Source organism: Leucopleurus acutus (genome assembly GCF_964270905.1).
Source record: "Leucopleurus acutus genome assembly, chromosome: X".
NCBI lineage: Eukaryota > Metazoa > Chordata > Mammalia > Artiodactyla > Delphinidae > Leucopleurus > Leucopleurus acutus.
The window spans coordinates 9,856,682-9,880,225 of NC_139148.1; the positions used below are offsets into that span (position 1 = coordinate 9,856,682).

At 41.5% G+C, this 23,544-nt stretch overlaps 1 protein-coding gene across 3 annotated transcripts in view; it reads left to right on the top strand.

The window, feature by feature from the left end:
- Window positions 1-23,544, top strand: part of FRMPD4 (FERM and PDZ domain containing 4) — a gene marked incomplete at both ends in the record, with an annotated part of 758,614 nt that overhangs the window by 698,260 nt on the left and 36,810 nt on the right. For 2 of the 3 annotated variants that reach the window (XM_082864808.1, XM_082864810.1), the window contains 2 exons: window positions 13,170-13,215; window positions 21,893-21,997. In XM_082864808.1, the coding sequence (XP_082720934.1) occupies window positions 13,170-13,215; window positions 21,893-21,997 (151 nt within the window). Of the gene's footprint in view, window positions 1-13,169; window positions 13,222-21,892; window positions 21,998-23,544 lie in introns of all 3 variants that reach the window. The other variant, XM_082864809.1, reaches the window with a different exon arrangement.

Sequence of the window (23,544 nt, forward strand, 5' to 3'; positions counted from 1 at the left end):
TCCCACCAACAGTGTAAGAGGGTTCCCTTTTCTCCACACCCTTTCCAGCATTTATTGTTTCTAGATTTTTTGATGATGGCCATTCTGACTGGTGTGAGATGATATCTCATTGTAGTTTTGATTTGCATTTCTCTAATGATTAGTGATGTTGAGCATTCTTTCATGTGTTTGTTGGCAGTCTGTATATCTTCTTTGGAGAAATGTCTATTTAGGTCTTTGGCCCATTTTTGGATTGGGTTGTTTGTTTTTTTGTTATTGAGCTGCATGAGCTGCTTGTAAATTTTGGAGATTAATCCTTTGTCGGTTGCTTCATTTGCAAATATTTTATCCCATTCTGAGGGTTGTCTTTTGGTCTTGTTTATGGTTTCCTTTGCTGTGCAGAAGCTTTGAAGTTTCATTAGGTCCCATTTGTTTATTTTTGTTTTTATTTCCATTACTCTAGGAGGTGGGTCAGAAAGGACCTTGCTGTGATTTATGTCGTAGAGTGTTCTGCCTATGTTTTCCTCTAAGAGTTTGATAGTTTCTGGCCTTACATTTAGGTCTTTAATCCATTTTGAGCTTATTTTTGTGTATGGTGTTAGGGAGTGATCTAATCTCATACTTTTACATGTAGCTGTCCAGTTTTCCCAGCACCACTTATTGAATAGGCTGTCCTTTCTCCACTGTACATTTCTGCCTCCTTTGTCAAAGATAAGGTGACCATATGTGCGTGGGTTTATCTCTGGGCTTTCTATCCTGTTCCATTGATCTATATTTCTGTTTTTGTGCCAGTACCATACTGTCTTGATTACTGTAGCTTTGTAGTATAGTCTGAAGTCAGGAAGCCTGATTCCTCCAGCTCCATTTTTCGTTCTCAAGATTGCTTTGGCTATTCGGGGTCTTTTGTGTTTCCATACAAATTGTGAAATTTTTTGTTCTAGTTCTGTGAAAAATGCCAGTGGTAGTTTCATAGGGATTGCATTGAATCTGTAGATTGCTTTGGGTAGTAGAGTCATTTTCACAATGTTGATTCTTCCAATCCAAGAACATGGTATATCTCTCCATCTATTTGTATCATTTTTAATTTCTTTCATCAGTGTCTTATAATTTTCTGCATACAGGTCTTTTGTCTCCTTAGGTAGGTTTATTCCTAGGTATTTTATTCTTTTTGTTGCAATGGTAAATGGGAGTGTTTTCTTGATTTCACTTTCAGATTTTTCATCCTTAGTGTATAGGAATGCCAGAGATTTCTGTGCATTAATTTTGTATCCTGCTACTTTACCAAATTCATTGATTAGCTCTAGTAGTTTTCTGGTAGCATCTTTAGGATTCTCTATGTATTGTATCATGTCATCTGCAAACAGTGACAGCTTTACTTCTTCTTGTCCGATTTGGATTCCTTTTATTTCCTTTTCTTCTCTGATTGCTGTGGCTAAAACTTCCAAAACTATGTTGAATAAGAGTGGTGAGAGTGGGCAACCTTGTCTTGTTCCTGATCTTAGTGGAAATGCTTTCAGTTTTTCACCATTGAGGACGATGTTGGCTGTGGGTTTGTCATATATGGCCTTTATTATGTTGAGGAAAGTTCCCTCTATGCCTACTTTCTGCAGGGTTTTTATCATAAATGGGTGTTGAATTTTGTCAAAAGCTTTCTCTGCATCTATTGAGATGATCATATGGTTTTTCTCCTTCAATTTGTTAATATGGTGTATCACGTTGACTGATTTGCATATATTGAAGAATCCTTGCATTCCTGGAATAAACCCCACTTGATCATGGTGTATGATCCGTTTAATGTGCTGTTGGATTCTGTTTGCTAGTATTTTGTTGAGGATTTTTGCATCTATGTTCATCAGTGATATTGGCCTGTAGTTTTCTTCCTTTGTGACATCCTTGTCTGGTTTTGGTATCAGGGTGATGGTGGCCTCGTAGAATGAGTTGGGGAGTGTTCCTCCCTCTGCTATATTTTGGAAGAGTCTGAGAAGGATAGGTGATAGCTCTTCTCTAAATGTTTGATAGAATTCGCCTGTGAAGCCATCTGGTCCTGGGCTTTTGCTTGTTGGAAGATTTTTAATCACAGTTTCAATTTCAGTGCTTGTGATTGGTCTGTTCATATTTTCTATTTCTTCCTGATTCAGTCTTGGCAGGTTGTGCCTTTCTAAGAATTTGTCCATTTCTTCCAGGTTGTCCATTTTATTGGCATAGAGTTGCTTGTAGTAATCTCTCATGATCTTTTGTATTTCTGCAGTGTCAGTTGTTACTTCTCCTTTTTCATTTCTAATTCTATTGATTTGAGTCTTCTCCCTTTTTTTCTTGACGAGTCTGGCTAATGGTTTATCAATTTTGTTTATCCTTTCAAAGAACCAGCTTTTAGTTTTATTGATCTTTGCTATCGTTTCCTTCATTTCTTTTTCATTTTTTTCTGATCTGATTTTTATGATTTCTTTCCTCCTGCTAACTTTGGGGTTTTTTTGTTCTTCTTTCTCTAATTGCGTTAGGTGCAAGGTTAGGTTGTTTATTCGAGATGTTTCCTGTTTCTTAAGGTAAGATTGTATTGCTATAAACTTCCCTCTTAGAACTGCTTTTGCTGCATCCCATAGATTTTGAGTCGTCGTGTCTCCATTGTCATTTGTTTCTAGGTATTTTTTGATTTCCCCTTTGATTTCTTCAGTGATCACTTCGTTATTAAGTAGTGTATTGTTTAGCCTCCATGTGTTTGTATTTTTTACAGATCTTCTCCTGTAATTGATATCGAGTCTCATAGCGTTGTAGTCGGAAAAGATACTTGATACAATTTCAATTTTCTTAAATTTACCAAGGCTTGATTGGTGACCCAAGATATGATCTATCCTGGAGAATGTTCCATGAGCACTTGAGAAAAATGTGTATTCTGTTGTTTTTGGATGGAATGTCCTATAAATATCAATTAACTCCATCTCGTTTAATGTATCATTTAAAGCTTGTGTTTCCTTATTTATTTTCATTTTGGATGATCTGTCCATTGGTGAAAGTGGGGTGTTAAAGTCCCCTACTATGAATGTGTTACTGTCGATTTCCCCTTTTATGGTTGTCAGTATTTGCCTTATGTATTGAGGTGCACCCATGTTGGGTGCATAAATATTTACAATTGTTATATCTTCCTCTTGGATCGATCCCTTGATCATTATGTAGTGTCCTTCTTTGTCTCTTCTAATAGTCTTTGTTTTAAAGTCTATTTTGTCTGATATGAGAATTGCTACTCCAGCTTTCTTTTGGTTTCCATTTGCATGAAATACCTTTTTCCATCCCCTTACTTTCAGTCTGTATGTGTCTCTAGGTCTGAAGTGGGTCTCTTGTAGACAGCAAATATATGGGTCTTGTTTTTGTATCCATTCAGCCAATCTGTGTCTTCTAGTGGGAGCATTTAGTCCATTTACATTTAAGGTAATTATCGATATGTGTGTTCCCATTCCCATTTTCTTAATTGTTTTGGGTTTGTTATTGTAGGTCTTTTCCTTCTTTTGTGTTTCTTGCCTAGAGAAGTTCCTTTAGCAGTTGTTGTAGAGCTGGTTTGGTGGTGCTGAACTCTCTCAGCTTTTGCTTGTCTGTAAAGGTTTTAATTTCTCCATCAAATCTGAATGAGATCCTTGCTGGGTAGAGTAATCTTGGTTGCAGGTTTCTCTCCTTCATCACTTTAAGTATGTCCTGCCACTCCCTTCTGGCTTGCAGAGTTTCTGCTGAGAGATCAGCTGTTAACCTTATGGGGATTCCCTTGTGTGTTATTTGTTGTTTTTCCCTTGCTGCTTTTAATATGTTTTCTTTGTATTTAATTTTTGACAGTTTGATTAATATGTGTCTTGGCGTATTTCTCCTTGGATTTATCCTGTATGGGACTCTCTGTGCTTCCTGGACTTGATTAACTATTTCCTTTCCCATATTAGGGAAGTTTTCAACTATAATCTCTTCAAATATTTTCTCAGTCCCTTTCTTTTTCTCTTCTTCTTCTGGAACCCCTATAATTCGAATGTTGGTGCGTTTAATGTTGTCCCAGAGGTCTCTGAGACTGTCCTCAGTTCTTTTCATTCTTTTTTCTTTATTCTGCTCTGCAGTAGTTATTGCCACTATTTTATCTTCCAGGTCACTTATCCGTTCTTCTGCCTCAGTTATTCTGCTATTGATCCCATCTAGAGTACTTTTAATTTCATTTATTGTGTTGTTCATCGTTGCTTGTTTCATCTTTAGTTCTTCTAGGTCCTTGTTAACTGATTCTTGCATTTTGTCCATTCTGTTGTCCATTCTATCTCCAAGATTTCGGATCAACCTTACTATCATTATTCTGAATTCTTTTTCAGGTAGACTGCCTATTTCCTCTTCATTTGTTAGGTCTGGTGGGTTTTTATCTTGCTTCTTCATCTGCGGTGTGTTTTTCTGTCTTTTCATTTTGCTTATCTTACTGTGTTTGGGGTCTCCTTTTTTGCAGGCTGAAGGTTCGTAGTTCCTGTTGTTTTTTGTGACTGTCCCCAGTGGCTAAGGTTGGTTCAGTGGGTTGTGTAGGCTTCCTGGTGGAGGGTACTGATGCCTGTGTTCTGGTGGATGAGGCTGGATCTTGTCTTTCTGGTGGGCAGGTCCACGTCTGGTGGTGTGTTTTGGGGTGTCTGTAGACTTATTATGATTTTGGGCAGCCTCTCTGCTAATGGGTGGGGTTGTGTTCCTGTCTTGCTAGTTGTTTGGCATAGGATGTCCAGCACTGTAGCTTGCTGGTCGTTGCGTGAAGCTGGGTGCTGGCGTTGAGATGGAGATCTCTCGGAGATTTTTGCTGTTTGATATTATGGGCAGCTGGGAGGCCTCTTGTGGACCAGTGTCCTGAAGTTGGCTCTCCCACCTCAGAGGCACAGCACTGACTCCTGGCTGCAGCCCCAAGAGCCTTTCATCCACAGGGCTCCTTAATTTGGGATGATTCCTTGTCTATTCAGGTATTCCACAGATGCAGGGTATATCAAGTTGATTGTGGAGCTTTAATCCGCTGCTTCTGAGGCTGCTGGGAGAGATTTCGCCTGTTTTTAAAAAACATAATTTTCAGACTCTTTACGGACAGAGGATGTTCCAGTTTTCTACTGCCACCCAACAAATGTCATGGCTTAACAAAATAGTTTCTTATCTCACGATGCTGTGGGTTGACTGGACTCATTCACATGGTTCTCACTGCTTTCGCTCATGTGGCTGCAGTTCAATGACAGCTGGAGCTGGAGCCGCATAAAGGCTTATTTGGACTGGATATCCAAGGGGGCTTTTTCACGCGTGTGTTGTCGCCTGGACTTAGACAGCTGACCCCACTGCAGCTGGCCAGGCGAGTCTCCCTCTCCCCATGCTGCTTCTCCACAGGGCCAGCTTCCTCACAACATGGTGGTCACAGGGTTGTTGGACTTAAATGGCAGCTGGCTTCTTGCAGAGTGAATGTTCCAAGATACCCATGTGGGCACTGCAAGGCTTCTAGATTTCTTCTAACCAAGGCCTGGAAGTCATGCAGTGTCACTTCTACAATATTCTGTTTGTCAAAAGTAAGTCACAGAACTAGTCCAGATTCAGCAGGAGAAGACTACACAAAGATGTGAGTACCACAGGTATAATTCATTGAGGACCATTTTTGGAGCCTGTGTATCACACAGATGGGAAAAGATGAACCACATGATCATACAGTTGTTCAGGGTGAACTCTTTAACGTATTACTTAGTAAGTCATAAATTCTCCTTTCCTTAAATTCTCATCATTTTCTCTTTGGCTACCAAACTTGTCTCACTTCAGATCTGTTAGTATTTGCTTAACATATTTAGGTGCTCTGATATTAGGTGCATATATATTTATGATTATTATATCTTCTTAATGAATTGACCCTTTTATCATTATAGTAACCTTCTTTGTTTCTTGTTACCATTTTGGCCTTAAAGTCTGTTTTGTCTGGTATGAGTATACCTACCCTGCTCTCTTTTGGTTTCTATTTGCATGGAATATCATTTTCCCTTCCTTTACTTTGAGCCTATGTGTGTCCTTCAAGCTGAAGTTCATCTCTTACAGGCAGCATATAATTGCATCAGCAGTATCACCCCTCAATCAAGGGGAAAATGGTAGTGGGAGAGACCTTGTCTGTCCAATAGGTAGAAGGCAAGCCAGTGCTCCTGGACAAGTGAATTCTTTGATTCACCTCCTCTGTCTTTTGCCCTGATGACTATGGTGGCTTTGTTATGCCCATTTTCTTTCTCAGCATCCCTGAACCTAAGTGAAAAATGACAAATAACCCTGTTCCTCTTCTTTGCAGTTATGGAAGCAAAGCAAGGTTCGGCAACAATGGGGAGAGTGCTAATGTTTCATAAAGTCCATGGCAGATCACACTTAGCCTTAATGTGTTGACCTTGTTTGCATGCTTGATTGTTTGTTAGCTGTTTCCATTCTCTCCGGCTAATGGCTTCAGTACCTGTTAGGAATCGATACAGTGGATAATTGCAGTCTCTGTTTAGAACAGTGGAAAGGTCAACTGTATTAAACCTCCATTTCAAGTAGTCCTGTGGTGACTTTTCTAAAAAGGAGGGGCAACATTCTTTCCTCCAGCTTTGCCAGCAATTGGCTAGGCTGACTTTATATTATGGCTAGGCACCAGAAATCTCTGTGTTCTTTTCACATCTCCAGGTTCAGGTAGGAAGAGAAAATAGAAGGCGTCCCAATGGCTTCATAATACCTTATGATTGAAGAAAGGTTCTTCTGAGCAAAGAGTCATTGGATAAATGCTGTTAATCTGTTCTTATTTACATAAACAGTGGCTGTCCACCAGCAGAGAGTTTAAGGGCTGAAATGCACTAGCTTTCAGAAAAGAATATTCTTCTAATCTCTTTGAAGAACTCTGAAGTTCAGGTAGAAGAAAGACCCTTACGTGTGCACGCATTTGCCTTAGAAGTGGGAGTTCAAACACCCTTTCACTGTGCCTTACCACCTTTCTTTCCAAATAAAAATACCACACGTCAGTCTTTCGAGTTATGTTAGGATGTCATTTTACAGTTCACAAAATTCTTTCATATATCGCCCTAAATTACCTCTTTATTTTGCCTTTTAAAAGCCTAACCTTTCAGCCTTCATGAATTGATTCCTTCTACTTGTGAAGTTTAAAATCGTTTCGTTAACTTGTTTGGACTTTTTTTAAAGCAAGACTCTTGAATTTTGACATAAAATATATTCTTTTTATTTTAGTGTTTTTTTGTTTATGCTTCATTTTGTTCTGTTTTCCCAGTCTCTAAGGAGATCTCATTGCTCTTCACAACGTAAATTCATATTGATCTCTGAGTTAGTCAGGGGAATCTGTTTAGTCGGTCTAGAAGGGAAGTATACAATAGCGCATGCCAATGTGATTATGTATTGCAATATTAAGATCATGTAAAGGGCTCCCCTGATGGCGCAGTGGTTAAGAATCTGCCTGCCAATGCAGGAGACATGGATTCGAGCCCTCATCCGGGAAGATCCCACGTGCTGCGGAGCAGCTAGGCCTGTGTGCCACAAGTACTGAGCCTGCGCTCTAGAGCCCGCGTGCCACAAATACTGAGCCTGTGTGCCACAACTACTGAAGCCCGTGCTCCTCAACAAGAGAAGCCACCGCAATGAGAAGCCCGCGCACCGCAACGAGGAGTAGCCCCCACTAGCCGCAACTAGAGAAAGCCCACACGCAGCAACGAAGACCCAATGCAGCTAAAAATAAATAAATTTATTTTTTAAAAAAAAGATCATGTAAATATGAAGTGGGAAAATCAGTTTAAGAAAGGTGCCAAGCTATCCTGCTCTAAAAGAAAGCAAACACCAACTTTAGCTTCACTGTTGAAAGGGATTTTAATACTGAAAGCCTCGTTAGAATCTGAGGTTATTCATTTGCTACAACAGAATCCCATCCAATGAAATTTTAAAATGGGATGTGGTGGCGAAGAATGCCCCGCGAGCCCTGATGCTGGGTGTCCCAAACATGTTTCAGGGGACTTACCATCAAAAAATAAAAGACTTTTGTTAAATGAATGAAGAGAGAGGAATTAAAGGCAAATTTGATAGGAGTGGTTTAGGGTAGGTTAGACTGTATCTTCCTCTGCAGGTCAGCACTGTGATACAGGGATTAAAATGATGTTTTTCTCAAATTCAACCATTTAAAAAATATTGGCACTCTAATTTGAAATTACTCTTTAGAAGTAGAAAATTCACTTGGCATTTATTATGAAATAATACTTCTCTAAATGTGCTTCCAACTGGATTTTTTTTCAAGTCCCTAGCTGTTTTCAGCCTTCATAAAAAGAAGTTATCTGATGACTTGAATGTGCCATCTTCCGTTCTGAAGTCTAATCTTCCTGCTGAGGCTGTTTGTAAATGGCTTAGGTCTTCTTTTTTTCCTCCTAGGATCTTAGGGTTAGGAATTCTAAGGAATCCAAAACATTGTGGAGTTAATTGTTCTCGTCTGGCAGGTTATAATTAAATAATTATAGGCAAGAGAAAACGGAAGAAAAGCATATCCCCAGTCCTAATGTTAAATAACATATTGGAATGTATTATTTCACTTCAGATAACTTCATTTACTCCTTAAGTGGTAAAATTAAAATCAATATAGGTTATGTTTCAGGCAAGTTACAGGGAATTACTATAGACACAAAGAATTTAAATGCTGTAAATATAATAGACGTATTTTGAAAAATGGTTCCCATTTTCAAATTAACAAGGTATACTGTTCAATACTTCTTCCTGACATTCTTGACAGAAAAAAGTTCTGTGTAAGGTGAAGTCATGGGTGGACACCACTTTTGAGATACTTGTAGGTTAATTGGCTGTGAATCTTTCTTTGTTGGTGTGGCAGACAGAATCTAAGATGGCCCCATGGATGGTCCCTGCCTCCTGCTGTTCATAACTTTGTGTATTTCCTTCTCTTTTAATATGGGTGGGACCTGTGACTTGCTTCTAACCAACAGAATATGGCAAAGGTGATGGAATATCACTTCCATGATTATGATTGTGTTACCTAAGATTATACCTTCCATCTTGCCAAAGGAGTCCCTCTCCTTTGATCGTTTTTTGAAGCAAGTTGCCATGTTAGGAGGCACTTGTGGCAAGGAACTGAGGATGACCTCTAGCCACCTGCCAGCAAGGAACTGAGGCCCTTGGTCCAGCAATCCCAAAAGGAATTTAATCCTGCCAAAAACCACAGGAAATGGATCCTTCCCAGCTGAGCTTTCAGATGAGACCTCAGCCCTGGGCAACACTTGATTGTGGTCTCATCAGAGAACTTGAAAAAGATGACCAAGTTAAATCATACTCATCTGTCTGCTTCATAGAAAGTGTGGGATAAGAAATGTGTGTTGTTTTAAGCTGCTAAGTTTATGGTAATTTGTTATGCAGCACTAGATAACTAAAGAAGCTAGCTTCTGTGATAGGACAGAGTAATGATCCCCTAAAGACGTCCACATCCTAATCCCCAGAGCCTGTAACTTTGCAGGTGTGATTCAGTTAAGGATGGAGCAATTTTCCTGGATTGTCCAGGTGGACCCAGTGTAATCGCAAGGGCCCATATAGGTGAAAGAGGAAGGCAGGAGAGTCAGGGAGAAATTTGAAGATGCTACTTTGCCTGGGTTTTGAAGATGGAGGAAGGAGCCATGAACCAAGGAATACAGGAAGTCTTCAGAATCTGGAAAGGGTTCCAGAATGAATGCAGCCCTATTGACACCTTGATTTTAGCCTAGAGAGGCCCGTTTCAGATTTTGACCACCAGACTTGTAAGATAACAGATCTGTGCTGTTTTAAGCCACTAAGTTGTGGTAATTTATTACAGCAACAGTAGGAAGCTAATGCAGTCTATGCTTATTTTGTTAGCATCTAAGATGAATAATGAGTCCTCCTCCCGGGGCTTGTCTGCTCCTAACAGACTGCACTGGAGCTGTGAGTATTTTCTTCTTTTTCCAGAAATGAATAAATAAATACGGTGCCATTGAGCATTGCTGTAGGGAAAATGAGCATTTTTTCCACAGCCTTGTGGGCACATCCATCCTACCACCTCATACCCCTCATTCTTGCATTTACCTTTTTACTGTTTCTTCTTCAGGTTCTAAGCTCGGACTGTCTTAGTCAAGGATCGTTTGGACTCAAATAATGTGATCTATTCATGTCAGTTTAAGTAAAGAGAAATTGGGGATAAGTGTAGCAAGTAGGTCTCAGAGGATGGAATCGTAAAGCAACTGTTCTTTTCCCCCATTGCCCGTTCAGAAGAGCTCTCCAGGGCCAGGTCTTCATTAAAATCTCAGGCAGGTCTGCAAATGTATTGAGCAGGTTCAGAAAATTTCTCCAGTCACTTGGACACTTGTAATCACAACAACCTGTAATCTGTAATTAAAATGTTCAATTGTCATGTAATAGTCAAAACTGCCAACTCCACAGAATTTCTCCCTTGCCCCTATTTCCGGCCTGGGAAGCCTGCACTGGGTTAAGGGGCATTCCCCAACATTTTTCCCTAGCTTTGGCTCCTTCCACGTTGAAATGAGGCCAGGACAGTGAGGTAAAAAGCAGGAACGTTCTCACTCAGTTGTCACCAAGGTAATCCGACATTGGTTTCCTCTGTCCATGGAAGATCGTGTAGGTTGACTTGTGGACACATTTGTAGATTTCTGGAAGACTTCTCTGTTGAGTTGTTCCAACTGCAGTTCCCTTGAGTCAGATGGTACCCAACGGCTGGCTATGTCCAGCACTCCTTAGCTTCTACATCTCTCTACTAAGGCCCTCCTGCCCCTGGAAGAAGCTCAGTTGAGCAATGCCTTTATTAAATGACCCCAGGGCACCACTTCTACCGTGTCTTCCAGATATCATCCACAGGAATTGCACACTTAAGGCCTGTCTCAGTGGAAGGGTAATAATTTTGCAAATATAGCCTCTGCTCTTTGGGCATGTGCTGCTTCCTCAGGCCTCTCCCTGTTACCATTTTTAAAAATTACGTCATGATTAAGACCCCAAGATGAATAAGAGTCCCAAACTGTGGTTTTTAATACCTCCTTTGAAAGTGTGCAGCACCCTGTTTTGGCATGTGGGGGCGATTGGCATGAGGCCTCAGCTGAATCTGCCCCGTCATTGTAGCACCCTGTGACATATGAACACATGTAGCTTCTATCTTTTTTCCCCTCTAGGATTGGAATCCTAAGGGACCCAAAGCATTATGGCATTAATTCTCCTTGTCTGGCAAGTAATAATTAAGTACTTGTAGATGAGAGAAAAGAGAGGCAAAAGCCCATTCCCAGAACTGATGATACGTATCATACTGAGATCTTCTACAGTAGCTGTTTGACTGATGTAAAATGGTGAGCAACCAGCCCTCAGGAATGGTGGGAACCAGGCCTGCTCAGGGGACCTCTGGCATCTGTAACCTTTACTCTTTCTTGTTCAGTCATGAATGTGACTCGGCTCCCAACTCTCTTTGTCTGTGTCTCTTAGTTCTGGTTCTGGAGAGAGGACATTTGATGGCCTCATTCCAACACTCGGGTCCAATCAGCTGTGCCCTGACGATGAGTTCTGGGCCCATTGCCTGCTGCTGAGGGCTCTGGGGGCAGACTTGAGTAGAGCAGGCCAGGCAGGACAAACAGGCCCACACCACGGCTGCCACACTCTGATTCCTCCTGCCGCATCCTTCCACGACACTCCATCCGTACATTCACGTGCCCACCCTCCTAGTGCTGGCACCCACCTTGCCTCCAGTGCTTCACTTCCATGCATTCCACGGCAGGGAACATCCTCACCCGCATTCCCTTAAAGGCTAGTGGCAGAATTTCTTTGTGATATAAACCAGAGTGGAGTGGCCGGGTCATAGTGCTCGTGACGCCGAAGTTTGCCTAGGGGTGCCAGATTGCTCCCCAGAACTGCTACACGGGGGCTCCGTGGCCACCAGCAAAGCAAGATCATTCATCCCAGCCACTGGGAATTCTCATTTGATTACACTGTTGCTCTATTAGTCCTTCTAACGGGAACACTGTCTGCCACTCCGATTATTGGGGCTTTCCGCCAGCCCTTGGCAACTAAGAATTGATGGGATCAGACAGGCCCTCCCCACCATCGCCATCAGTTCTGATTCGATTCTTCCTCCAGTTCTTGAATTCTAGTCCTCTTTCTCCTGTCCATTGATTTCTCTTCGTCGCTGCCCCGACCGACTCCTTCCGTCAGGGGCCACCCCTACCGCCGCTGGGGCAAGTCACATCGTCCTCCCCAGGCAATGGGCTTATAGTAAGGGGCTGAAGAGCACTTAATGCTAGAAATGCAATTTGTCGTGGCTTCTCCAAGAGAACAGCACTGCCACAGATCCCCTTCGCTTTAGTCATTTGGGCAGGAAATCACAAAAGCAGGTAATTAATTACCTCCTACAGTCAAAAAAGTCAGCTCCACCTCAAGAAAATGGCAAGTGACCTTTCTCCTACTCAGGATAAAAAAGGAACAAAGGAAGGAAGGAAGAAAAACTATTATAACCCATAATATGGTCTTCCCCCAAGGGTTTGAGTTATTTGAAAGGTTTGGGTTACTTGGGGGAAATTAAATAAACCATTATATTACATTGTTCTGCTTTTGGCCACACAGTGTTCCCTATGGTGAACAATATTTCCCAGTGAGCGCCCATCTGAAATGTTTATCGGCCCAAGGTCGTAGGCATTGTTACTGCAGCCTTAGAAAGCCACATGGTATGGGAAGTCACATTTACTGGGATACTGTTTTTACATAAGAAGCCTACAGTGACATTTTTCTTTCATGATGCTAAGAAGATACTGACATTCAATGAATTGATAGAATTTTTAAAACTCTATCCCCTTCCAGAAAATTACACAGACATTTTAAGCGGCTAAAGGAAAATCGGAAGGGGAGAATCCATTTTGAGAGACTGAGTTGATGCTTTTAAAATCCAATCTTCCCTCAGCGAGTTTTATTTTAGGGCTCTGCTGTTTGGTGTCGCAGATAATATCACCCAATATAAACCGAATAGGAAGCTTTCCACTGGCTGAACATTTGATTCCAGTTTTCTCTGTGGTCTGAAAGCCCACTTGTGAGCCCTTTGATTCTCTGCCCTGGGAGCCCAAGGAACATTCGCCAACATCACACATTTTGTTTTAAAAGAGCACCGTCACCGATAGAGTCCAGGCTCTGCGCATATCATAAATATTTTGTTTTCTCTCTTACAGAAGCTGCAAAGAATCGATACTCCTCGCTGTCATTCAGCCTTACCCTGTAAGTGTCCTGTGAGTAAAAGTGCATCTATAAAAAGATACAATAGACTTTCACACACCATCTCGCACTTCCAGTCTCCCCCTCCCACTCCACTCCAGTGACTAACAGCAGAGAGAAATAACATGCATTCACAGGACCAGTTCCAAAATCTTGGTTATTTGTATTTTGTACTCCATGACAGCAGATCCTTCATTGGACAGAAAAGAAAGTGGTGCATTTCCTAAATAACTTGAAAATCAACTTTTCAGTCCCATGTGCCTCTCACATCTAGAAATGACACAAAACTCAAGAATTTCCTTGTGATTCTTAAGTTTCCAGCTTAAGCATCACAAGTCTAAAGGGAATATCTAATTGTAGGAAGTTGAAGCATGGTTGTTTCTCTTACCCCCATTTAAATAATTTGGTGGAGACATTGGACGTTTCAGCGGCCTTGTCAGGAAGGTGGGGAGTGATTAAAATCGTACTGCTTTCAGTTCCCATGATTCTTTTAAAAACAACTTTATCATGGTGTAATTCACATATCATAAAATTCACCCATTTCAAGTGTACAATTCCATGATCTTTATAAAGTCTACTGAGGTACGCAACCATCACCACCATCCAGTTTGAGAACACGTCCATCACCCCAACTGGATTCCTCATTTACATTTACAATGAATCCCTTTTCCTAGCCTCAGTCCCAAGCAGCCACTAATTTACTATTCATTTATGTCTATAGATTTGCCATTGCTTGTGAATTTCATACATGGTCAGTGAACTAAAAAATACCGAGGCAAATTCCTTCAGATTTTTCCCCAAACGTTTACTGTCAATATCTTGTGTGGCCTTCACATGGAGCGGCAGAGATTCCAACCTACTTAGGCTTTTATTTTCCTCCCCATAGAGATTTCTACATCAATTCAGAGGCTCTGGCGTTTGCCGGTCTCCCATCTTCTGACCAAACTCTTCATCTCCCCTGTCCTGGAATTTTCCTTCTAAGCACTATGGGCTAGTCATTTTAGGCAGGAAAAAAATATGTATTCAAGTTTGTGATAAGATCACAAATTGAACTAACCAAGACCACAAGTTATGTGATGTAGTGTCATTACTACATATGTTAAAAGCACGGTTTAATATTGAATGTTACTTTTAGTCCCAACTCTTTGACACAGCTACACACGCACACACACACATTTGGATTTGAAATCTAAGGAGACAGCAGGAGGTAAAAGAAGCAAGACTTGAGATCTAGTTCCCAACAGTATAAAAGGCGATTCCCACACCTGCTCTGGACCCCAATTTCCTCATCCGTGTAAGGAGAAGGTCAGGTGGCATCCCGTCCAAGGGCCTTCCTGCTTCACCACCTCGTGACCTGGCGATTCTTTCCATATGAAGTACAGCTCATCTGTTTTTAGATTGTTTCATTTAACCCAGTTGTCACTCGCACCTCCTTCAAATCTATGCACACTTCTTCATTTCTTTGCAATGAACAAATGCATTTGGGTAAAGCCAATGTGAATGTCTAACATACGCAAGTGATGGACCAACTATAAATTCCTGGCGGAACTACAAGCTTGCATTGTCTTTCCTGAATTCTCTCTTCCTACTTTATAACCTATTAGTAATGCAAGATCAGAACCATTTTACTCCAAAGCAGGTTATTTTTCCAATGTGGGGTCGCATGTTACCCCCAAACAGTAAACTTAGAGGAGTTTTGCATTTAAGTTAAGGGTTTTGTCTTGTTGCTTTGCTTGCTTTTTTTGCCATTTGAGTCTGCATGACTTGTTATTCATATGAATACTCATTACTGTCCGTGAATCATGGAACTTCCTCTTAACAGACAACCTGGAATTTTCTAGGAGTTCAGCTGACTCCTGCTGTTGTGCTATATTGAAAGTCAACGTTCAGGAGTGTTGCTTGTTCTTATGGCCAACGGTTGCACCTCTGTTCCCCAGAGTCACTCTCCCAACCAGTCATCGTAGATGAATTCTCAACTTTGACCAGCCCGCCTTCCTGAAATGCCGATCACATACTCCACCCGCCACCTCCTCAGCTCACCAAATCCTTCTCACCTTTCAAGTCTCAGCACAAATTCTGAATGCAACCCCAGAGTTTCTCAACATCAGCACTGTTGGGCTGGAGAATTCTCTGTTGGGAGGTGTGTTTAGCAGCATCCCTGTCCTCTACCACTAGATGCCGGTAGCATCCTATCCCAAGTGGTGACAACCAAAATGTCTCCAGACACTGTCAAATGTTCCCTGGGGACCAAAATCACCCCCACTTGGGAACCAGTGTCCCACACCTAAAGTCTTCCCTTCCTGATCCAGTCCAAAGTGACCTCTTCCTCCTCTGAATTATAAGAGTTGAAACCCCAAAGTTACTTAAATAGATACATTAAATGGAGAGAGGGGTGCACATGGGAGAAGAGACTGTGAAGTTTTACTTATATTTTTGTGTTTGGATTTTCCTACAAGCAAATGGCTTTTTTTAAAGGTTTTATGTATTTGATGAACATTCTCTTGGCAACCAGAATGGACATACAGAAACAGAGGACCCACCAGACCAAAAGAAAGTCTATAAATTCTACTTTTATTACAGACAATAGCATTCAGCATTTTAACTTCTTTGCAGCTTACTGGTCAGCATTTTTTTATGTTGTGTTTCTTCTGCATAATAAGGTCTGGTCAAGACAGAGAGCCAATGTTTACAGCTTTTTGCCATACGCCACGTGTCCCCAGGGCACCCCAACATGACCCAGCCACAGAAGTCAATCTCCAGTGAGGCCCAGGTCAAGGGAGCTTGGGAGAAAAGTCTTAGGATTCCCAAAATTCTTTGATAAGAAATAATTCTTAACAGGTTTTTGCCTTCTTATTTTAAGTATTATGGAGGACTCTCTCTCCACCATTTTTACTTTATTTCTTAGAGGAAAATTGTGGAAGTGCAGAAGGAAATACAGAAGCAGAAAAATATGTGTTGGCAATACTTATCCTCAGAGATAACCAGTGTAAACATTTTGGCCTATTTCTTTCCAGTCCTTTTGTTCTAATGCCTTGTCAGCGTTGAGATCATATTACATGTACACTTTTATTCTGCATCTTTTACTTAGTATATCAAGCATTTTCCCGTGTCATCAAGGATTCTATATAAGCATTATATACATGGCTGTAAAACATTACATTGAACCAAGATTTCCTTAATCAACACCCATCATTAAGCCCACTGTCTCTAATGTGTTTCTATTATAAATAATTCTGCAGAGAACATCTTTGTGTATAAATCTTTATCTGTATTTAATAGCTTTTCCTCAGGATTGAATTTTAGAAGAGGAATTTTGGGGTTACTCGTGGATTTTATTTGTTTTTTTCTGACACACCATCTTCCCTTATGCTGTTACCTTTTTTTTTTTTTTTTTTTTTTTTTTTTTGCGGTACGCGGGCCTCTCACTGTTGTGGCCTCTCCCGTTGTGGAGCACAGGCTCTGGACGTGCAGGCTCAGCGGCCATGGCTCACGAGCCCAGCCGCTCCGCAGCATGTGGAATCTTCCTGGACCGGGGCACGAACCCGCGTCCCCCGCATCGGCAGGCGGACTCTCAACCACCGCGCCACCAGGGAAGCCCTACTGTTACCATTTTTATTCCAGATCTTTCTTGGCCAACTGCTCCCCTCTTTCCTTTCCATAGTTCCCAAGTCTAGAACTTTCAGAGCTTTCCAGTCCAACATTACCTGAGACAGAGAGTATTTAAAGAGTCTCTGTAACATCTCCTCATACAACCCCAAGTCAGTGGGACTTGGGCTAAGTCACTCTCAGTTCTGGCATCCCTGAGCTACCATGATTCACCTTCCCTCAGGTTTCTTCTAGGCCAAAAACTTGAGAGACCTGCTTGCCTGCCTCTCACTTCCTGCCTACCTTTCACTGTGTTCCACATACCTGAGGGAGGCTACACACCTCCTCATGGAAGCTCCAGCATAGTAGATATTGTCAGAACCCAGAACATATCCCCTTGGCATGTGTCATGCTGAGCATGCCGGCCCAATTTCCAACTGAGAGCACCAGTGATTCCTTGCCTGTGGATTATTTCTGGCCACAGGGCCATGCTCATGGAGCAGGCCAGAAGTGCTCTTTGAGCACTCCACTAGGAATTCTCACTCTCAGAAGAGCAGCCACTTCATCACTGATTGACAGGAGCTGGTGGATAAATACCCCAGCTCCCTCTCTCCTCAGTCAGTGTAACTCTGAGGCATACAGCCTGCCTTGTTTTCCAGACATTCCCAGCAGGGTTAAACGCCAGTTGCTCACAGTGGTGCCTGACTTAACAATGAATGCTTCATTGGCTTCCTCACCCGCCCTGTCTCCCTTCCCCTGCTCACCTACCCATGCTCCCTGGGAGCATCTCCCAAATCAGCTACCTGCTTGTGAATCCTGGTCTTAGGGTCTGCTTTGGGGGAAGTCCAAACTAAGTCATCCGGTGATAACTGTGGGCTAGTTAGTCCTCACTAAGTATGTACTCAGTGCCTACTATATAAGTGTCCTTTAGAGCTACAGGGTTGGCAAATTCAAGACCTTACACTTAGCTTCAGAAATTTCTCTCTTTTTTTTAACATCTTTATTAGAGTGTAATTGCTTTACAATGGTGTGTTCGTTTCTGCTTTATAACAAAGTGAATCAGTTATACAATATACGTATTTCCCCATATCTCTTCCCTCTTGCATCTCCCTCCCTCCCACCCTCCCTATCCCACCCCTGTAGGTGGTCACAAAGCACCCAGCTGACCTCCCTGTGCCATACGGCTGCTTCCCACTAGCTATCTATTTTACGTTTGGTAGTGTATATATGTCCATGCCACTCTCTCACTTTGTCCCAGCTTAACCTTCCCCCTCCCCATGTCCTCAAGTCCATTCTCTAGTAGGTCTGCGTCTTTATTCCCATCTTGCCCCTACGTTCTTCATGACCATTTTTTTTTTTTTAAGATTCCATATATATGTGTTAGCATGCAGTATTTGTTTTTCTCTTCCTGACTTACTTCACTCTGTATGACAGACTCTAGGTCCATCCACCTCACTACAAATAACTCAATTTCGTTTCTTTTTATGGCTGAGTAATACTCCATTGAGTGTATGTGCCACATCTTCTTTATCCATTCATCTGTTGATGGACACTTAGGTTGCTTCCATGTCCTGGCTATTGTAAATAGAGCTGCAATGAACATTTTGGTACATGACTGTTTTTGAATTATGGTTTTCTCAGGGTATATGTCCAGTAATGGGATTGCTGGGTCGTATGGTAGCATATACCCTGAGAAATTTATCTTATGTCTGTAGTTTTGTTTCAAACTAAGTTCTAATGACTTCTAAGAGCATCAGGAGCATGTCAGCCATCTATCGTGGCCATCTTAGCAACAGCAAATTTGGAAAGAGGTGCAGGGGTTGATTAGAGGCCTTTTAATCTTAAAATTAATTAACAGCCAGAAAATCTGATTATTTGAAATAGTAATTATTTGTCATTTCCACCACAGGATATGAAGTGCTTGTGATCAGCACCTATTGGTCGGCAGGTTGCCAGGAATTAACGTATCAGGTTTTTGGGTGGTGCACATTGTATATTTTTTAGCGACAAAGAGAGATCTGAGTCAAAACCGCAGTCATGACTGGTTTGCATACCCCATGTACCAGAGGTAACTCCAGCCAGTGGAAGAAGCCATTACTTTACTGATTCTAATTCAGTAAACTTCAGACTTGTAGAGCTAATGTTTTTATCATCAAAAAGTAATTTTTAAAATGTATGTCCATTATATGAAATAGTCACAAATCCAGAACAAGAAAAATGCAACTTGTATGGATTCTTAGATTCTTATCCCGGGTCTGTTGACTTCAAAATATGTATAAAATAATATTTACTTAACTACCTTGGCTATCTAATATTCTTTCTGGTTTTCCTAGATTACCAGGTTTGTCATTAGGGCATGGGAAATAAATTCAGGAATGAGGCTCCAAGAAGCAGGCATGCAATAGCTATAGGCAGAAGAGACAAGCATCCCCAGCTTGACCAGTTCTGCTCTATGGGACCACTTTAGGGGCAAATAACCCTCTGTACTTCCATAGGAACATCACTGCATTCTAAGATTATACATCAAATGAGATGCATAGAAACTACATTCTGTTAAATATATTTTTTATTGAGGCAAGGAATTATGTAACATTTTAGAAAAATAAGGTAAAATACCACATTTAAAAATTCAGATGCATAGAGGAATGAACCTCAGTATCTGGCACACTGAACACATGTGAAATACATCATTCCCAAACAATGCTGGGGAAGTGGGGCGTTACTGCATTCAAATATCTCATCTAATTAGCAGTGTCTGTTCTGGGTAGCTTTATTACAGCCGCTTCACTTGAGCTAAACGCATTGTGCCAACGTAAATATCCCCTGCTTAAAATCATTACGGGAGAATAATGTTTTCCCTTCAGCTAAAAAATGGCATATCAAAAGCAGATGAACTCCCTACTGTATGATTTGTTCATTCATCATGACTAAGCTTGGCCTGTAATTACGGTACTGAAGAGAACATCCCTGTCCCATGACTTCAGCTTTGCAGTAGGACTTTTAAAAGTCACGTTGAGCATGTTCAAAGCTATTCTTTTGAGGAGCCATTCAGAGTTTGTCTGGATTTTTGTTTCATTTTGTTTTTAAAGGGCAGCCGTTCTCTCAGAACATCTTGCATAAGTGGAAGAATTGAAACTCTGGAGGCCAAAGCATCCGTCTATGCTGCCCTTAAGACACAGGGGAACTTTTGAAATAACAGGATTTTCTGAGCATTAAGGCAGAACTCCACCCAGGAATACACATCCACATGTTTTATCATGTGTTTTTCCAACAATGATTGTTTTATTATAACACATAACGTAAATCTACCATTTTAACCGTTTTTTTTTTGTTTTTTGTTTTTTTTTTTTTACCGTTTTTAAGTGTACAGTTCTGTGGCATTAAGTACATTCAGAATCTTATGCAACCATTGCCACTATCAAGTTCCAGGACATTTTCATCACCCCAAAAGGAAACCCCATACGCATTAGTCACTCCACATTCTCCTCACTGCCGTCCCCAGCCCCTGGCAACCACTAATCTGCTTTCTGTCTCTATTCCATAGAGACAGAATTTTCCTATTCTGCACATTTCGTAGAAGTGGAATCGAATCACACAATGTGTGGCCTTTTGTGTCTGGTTTCTTTCACTTATCATGATGTTTTCGAGGTTCATCCATGTTGTAGCGTGTATCAGAACTTCTTTCCTTTTGTGGCTGAATAGTCTTCCATTGTACGACTAGACCACATTTAACTTATCCATTCCATCATATTGTTTTTAAATTGATCTCCAGTATACTTGTATTTGACAAAGATGGGAATCCTTTTATTGCTTTCATTTTACTTGAAATTCAAAGTATGGGACACCCTAACTGGCTTCTGTGCTTTGAGATTAATGCAATACACAGGAGGATGAACCTCTGTGTTGACTTTAGAGTCAATTACTAGAATTCTTTACACAACAGCCTCAATCTCTTAGAACTGTATAGTATGGAAAACGTTAGGCTGAACCGTGTGCCGTTTCCAATATTTGACCATTTTAATCTATAAAATTGCAGTTGTATGATTCAAGCTAAATATTTACCTCTGTATTAGGTTCCATAGAGAATGCATTTCTTTTTCAAAATAAACAGATGGTGCCTGCAACATGGTAGGGAGCTCACCTACCACATGAGTTCCCTTCCCCTCACAGGCTTTGTTAAAACAGTGCAGTGAGGCTGATTCTCAGATGAAGGCAGTTGACCAAGATCACAGCCTCTAAGCAGGTTTTATCATTGTCCTTCCCATTTCTGAGGGAGACCAACTGAATCCCTCAGCCCCTCTTTCCAATGAAAGACAGTACAGAGGGCCTAGAAGATGAGGCAGAACATGAAGTTGACCTTTTTTTTTGATATTATTTCTTATTTATTTATTTATTTATTTTATTGAAGTATAGTCGATTTACAAGGTTGGGTTAATTACTGCTGTGCAGCAAAGTGATTCAGTTGACTTTCACTTCTAAGTCAAGGTCTCCTCTCTACCTTTCACTTCTAAGTAAGGTTATAGGATCACAGGTTACCAGTAAGAGGCTGAAACTCAAGTTTTGGGTTCATAAAGCGTGGGAGCTTTTGCACGTGTGCGTGTGTGTCCCCTTACCTGCTCACGTGCCCATACACCATTAATGTGAGTAACAGTAGGATTATCAATCATTTTAGAACTATCAGTGGCTCTTCTCCACCTTGTTAAAATACATAACTAATGAGCAACTTGTCATAAACCCAACATGAGATTTGGCTACCACCTAACCTTCTGCATGGTACTCAAAGCTCCGTATTGGAAGCAGGATTTATGTACTTCCACAACTGTCATTTTAAAAGGTCCTTGGAAATGTGCTCAGTAAGAACATGGAACATGCTGTCTATAGTTCTGGTCTGGTGGCTAAATCAAACTTACTGCTTGATGAACATAACAGGGTTTCAACTGCATCCATAATTTGTATCTAGTCCTTGAATTGGGCACGCACCAAACACTTTTTAGCAAAAATGTTAAATATCTGGGAGGATAAAGATAGGAAACAATTCTTACAAGGTTGGCCTTACATTACCAATAATCAGATCAAATGTTTTCTTATTTTCTAGTCTCCCAAATCAGCATTTATTAGTGCTGCAAAAAAGGCAAGGTTAAAGTCCAATCCAGTCAAAGTGCGATTCTCCGAGGAGGTCATCATCAACGGCCAAGTGTCGGTGAGTTGACAGACACCCGCTGGTGACTCAAAGAGAGGCCTTGAGGTGTAGGGGCTTTGCACTAAGCAGAGCCAGTCACCCCGCTGGAATGATCAGTTCAGAATTGGTTGTTGGATTTCACAGGGGTGTCGAATCTCAGGATTGTAGACGGCTTGAGAGATCGCCAGGCTGTGCCAGCTGTATTCCTTCTTACAAACCCAGAAGACATAGTAGTCCAGAGTTAGAGACTTCACTACTTTACAAAGGAGTTCATTTGATTTGAGATCACTTGACATTGCCTCATGTTGAGTAGAATATGCCTCTTTGAAACTTGCACCTATTTCTCCCCATTCTGCCAACTACGCATTCTTCCATATAACAGCCCATTCTATATTTTGAGAAGGGTTTCCCCTGAGGTTTTCCTTATCCAAAATAAAATGTCTCTGTTCTTTCAACTAATCAAAATGGAAAGAAGTTAAAATGATGGGAAAAGTTTCCTATATGCAATCAGGAGTGAAGAAATACTGCCCACACCTCCATCAATAGGTCTTGATAGGAATCATGATTAGTCAGGCACATAATTGATCTTCAAAATGAATGATGCAAACATTGATAGGATGCTTATTTTCAATTTTCCCCCCAAATATATAGCCTAGTATTTTTGGTTGTTAGCAAGCTACCGTCCAGGGTGCTCATATTTTTTGGACCTTTGAAATGCCACCTTTTGTTGTCGAGGTTTTGTTGTTTAAATAAACTCAAAGGGATAAAAATCTCATCCATGATATACTTGCTAAGGGCCACAGACTCTTCCCTGGGTGGTCCTGGATTTGAATTTGCAGATAGAGGCCTGCGTATCCCGGGCAAGGCACTCATGGTGCCAAGTGTCTTCTGGCCAAAACTTGCTGACCTGCATCTGCCCCACTCGGAATCCAGGGGCTTAACTGGCCAGTCTACCAAACTGTTGTGATGTTTGTGGGATGGGGCCGAAGGCTGTGCTGCCCCGTGTACATTTTAGCTGTGGCCTTGTCCTCCCAGTGGCCATGTCCCACCCCATCCCCTCTGCCCCCTTTCACACCACGGTCTCTTCTGTTCCTCTCGGTGAATCCCCATTGCTCTGGATGCAGAGTTACCATAATTATCATTTCAGAACAAGACTGTCCCAGTTTAAGGCTGTTAGTTCCAGTCCCAGAAGAATGACTATGATACAGAGGGTCGTGGGAAACTTACCTCATCTTTTCTCAAGCTTCTGAGCATGAGATTGGGCAATCAGTTTATGCATCTTTAGAGAGAATATGATTCCAGGAGCTGCTGTGGCAGCTTCCCCTTGTCCCTGGATAAAGAGCAGCTGGTGTGTGGGGACAGCTCTGGGGGTCGATCATCTCCTGCAGCATTCGCGGCCTCACCACAGGCCTGAGCGTGGCAGGGACATTCGGTCTGCTGTCTGGCCCTCAGCCTTTGTGACCGGCTTCCTTTCCGGTCTCCTCTTGCTTTTCTGAGTCGTTGTGTGGCCTTCCTTCTGGACTTGGAGCTGCACTAACTCAGTGAATTGGGCAGCAGGAAAGTCGTGT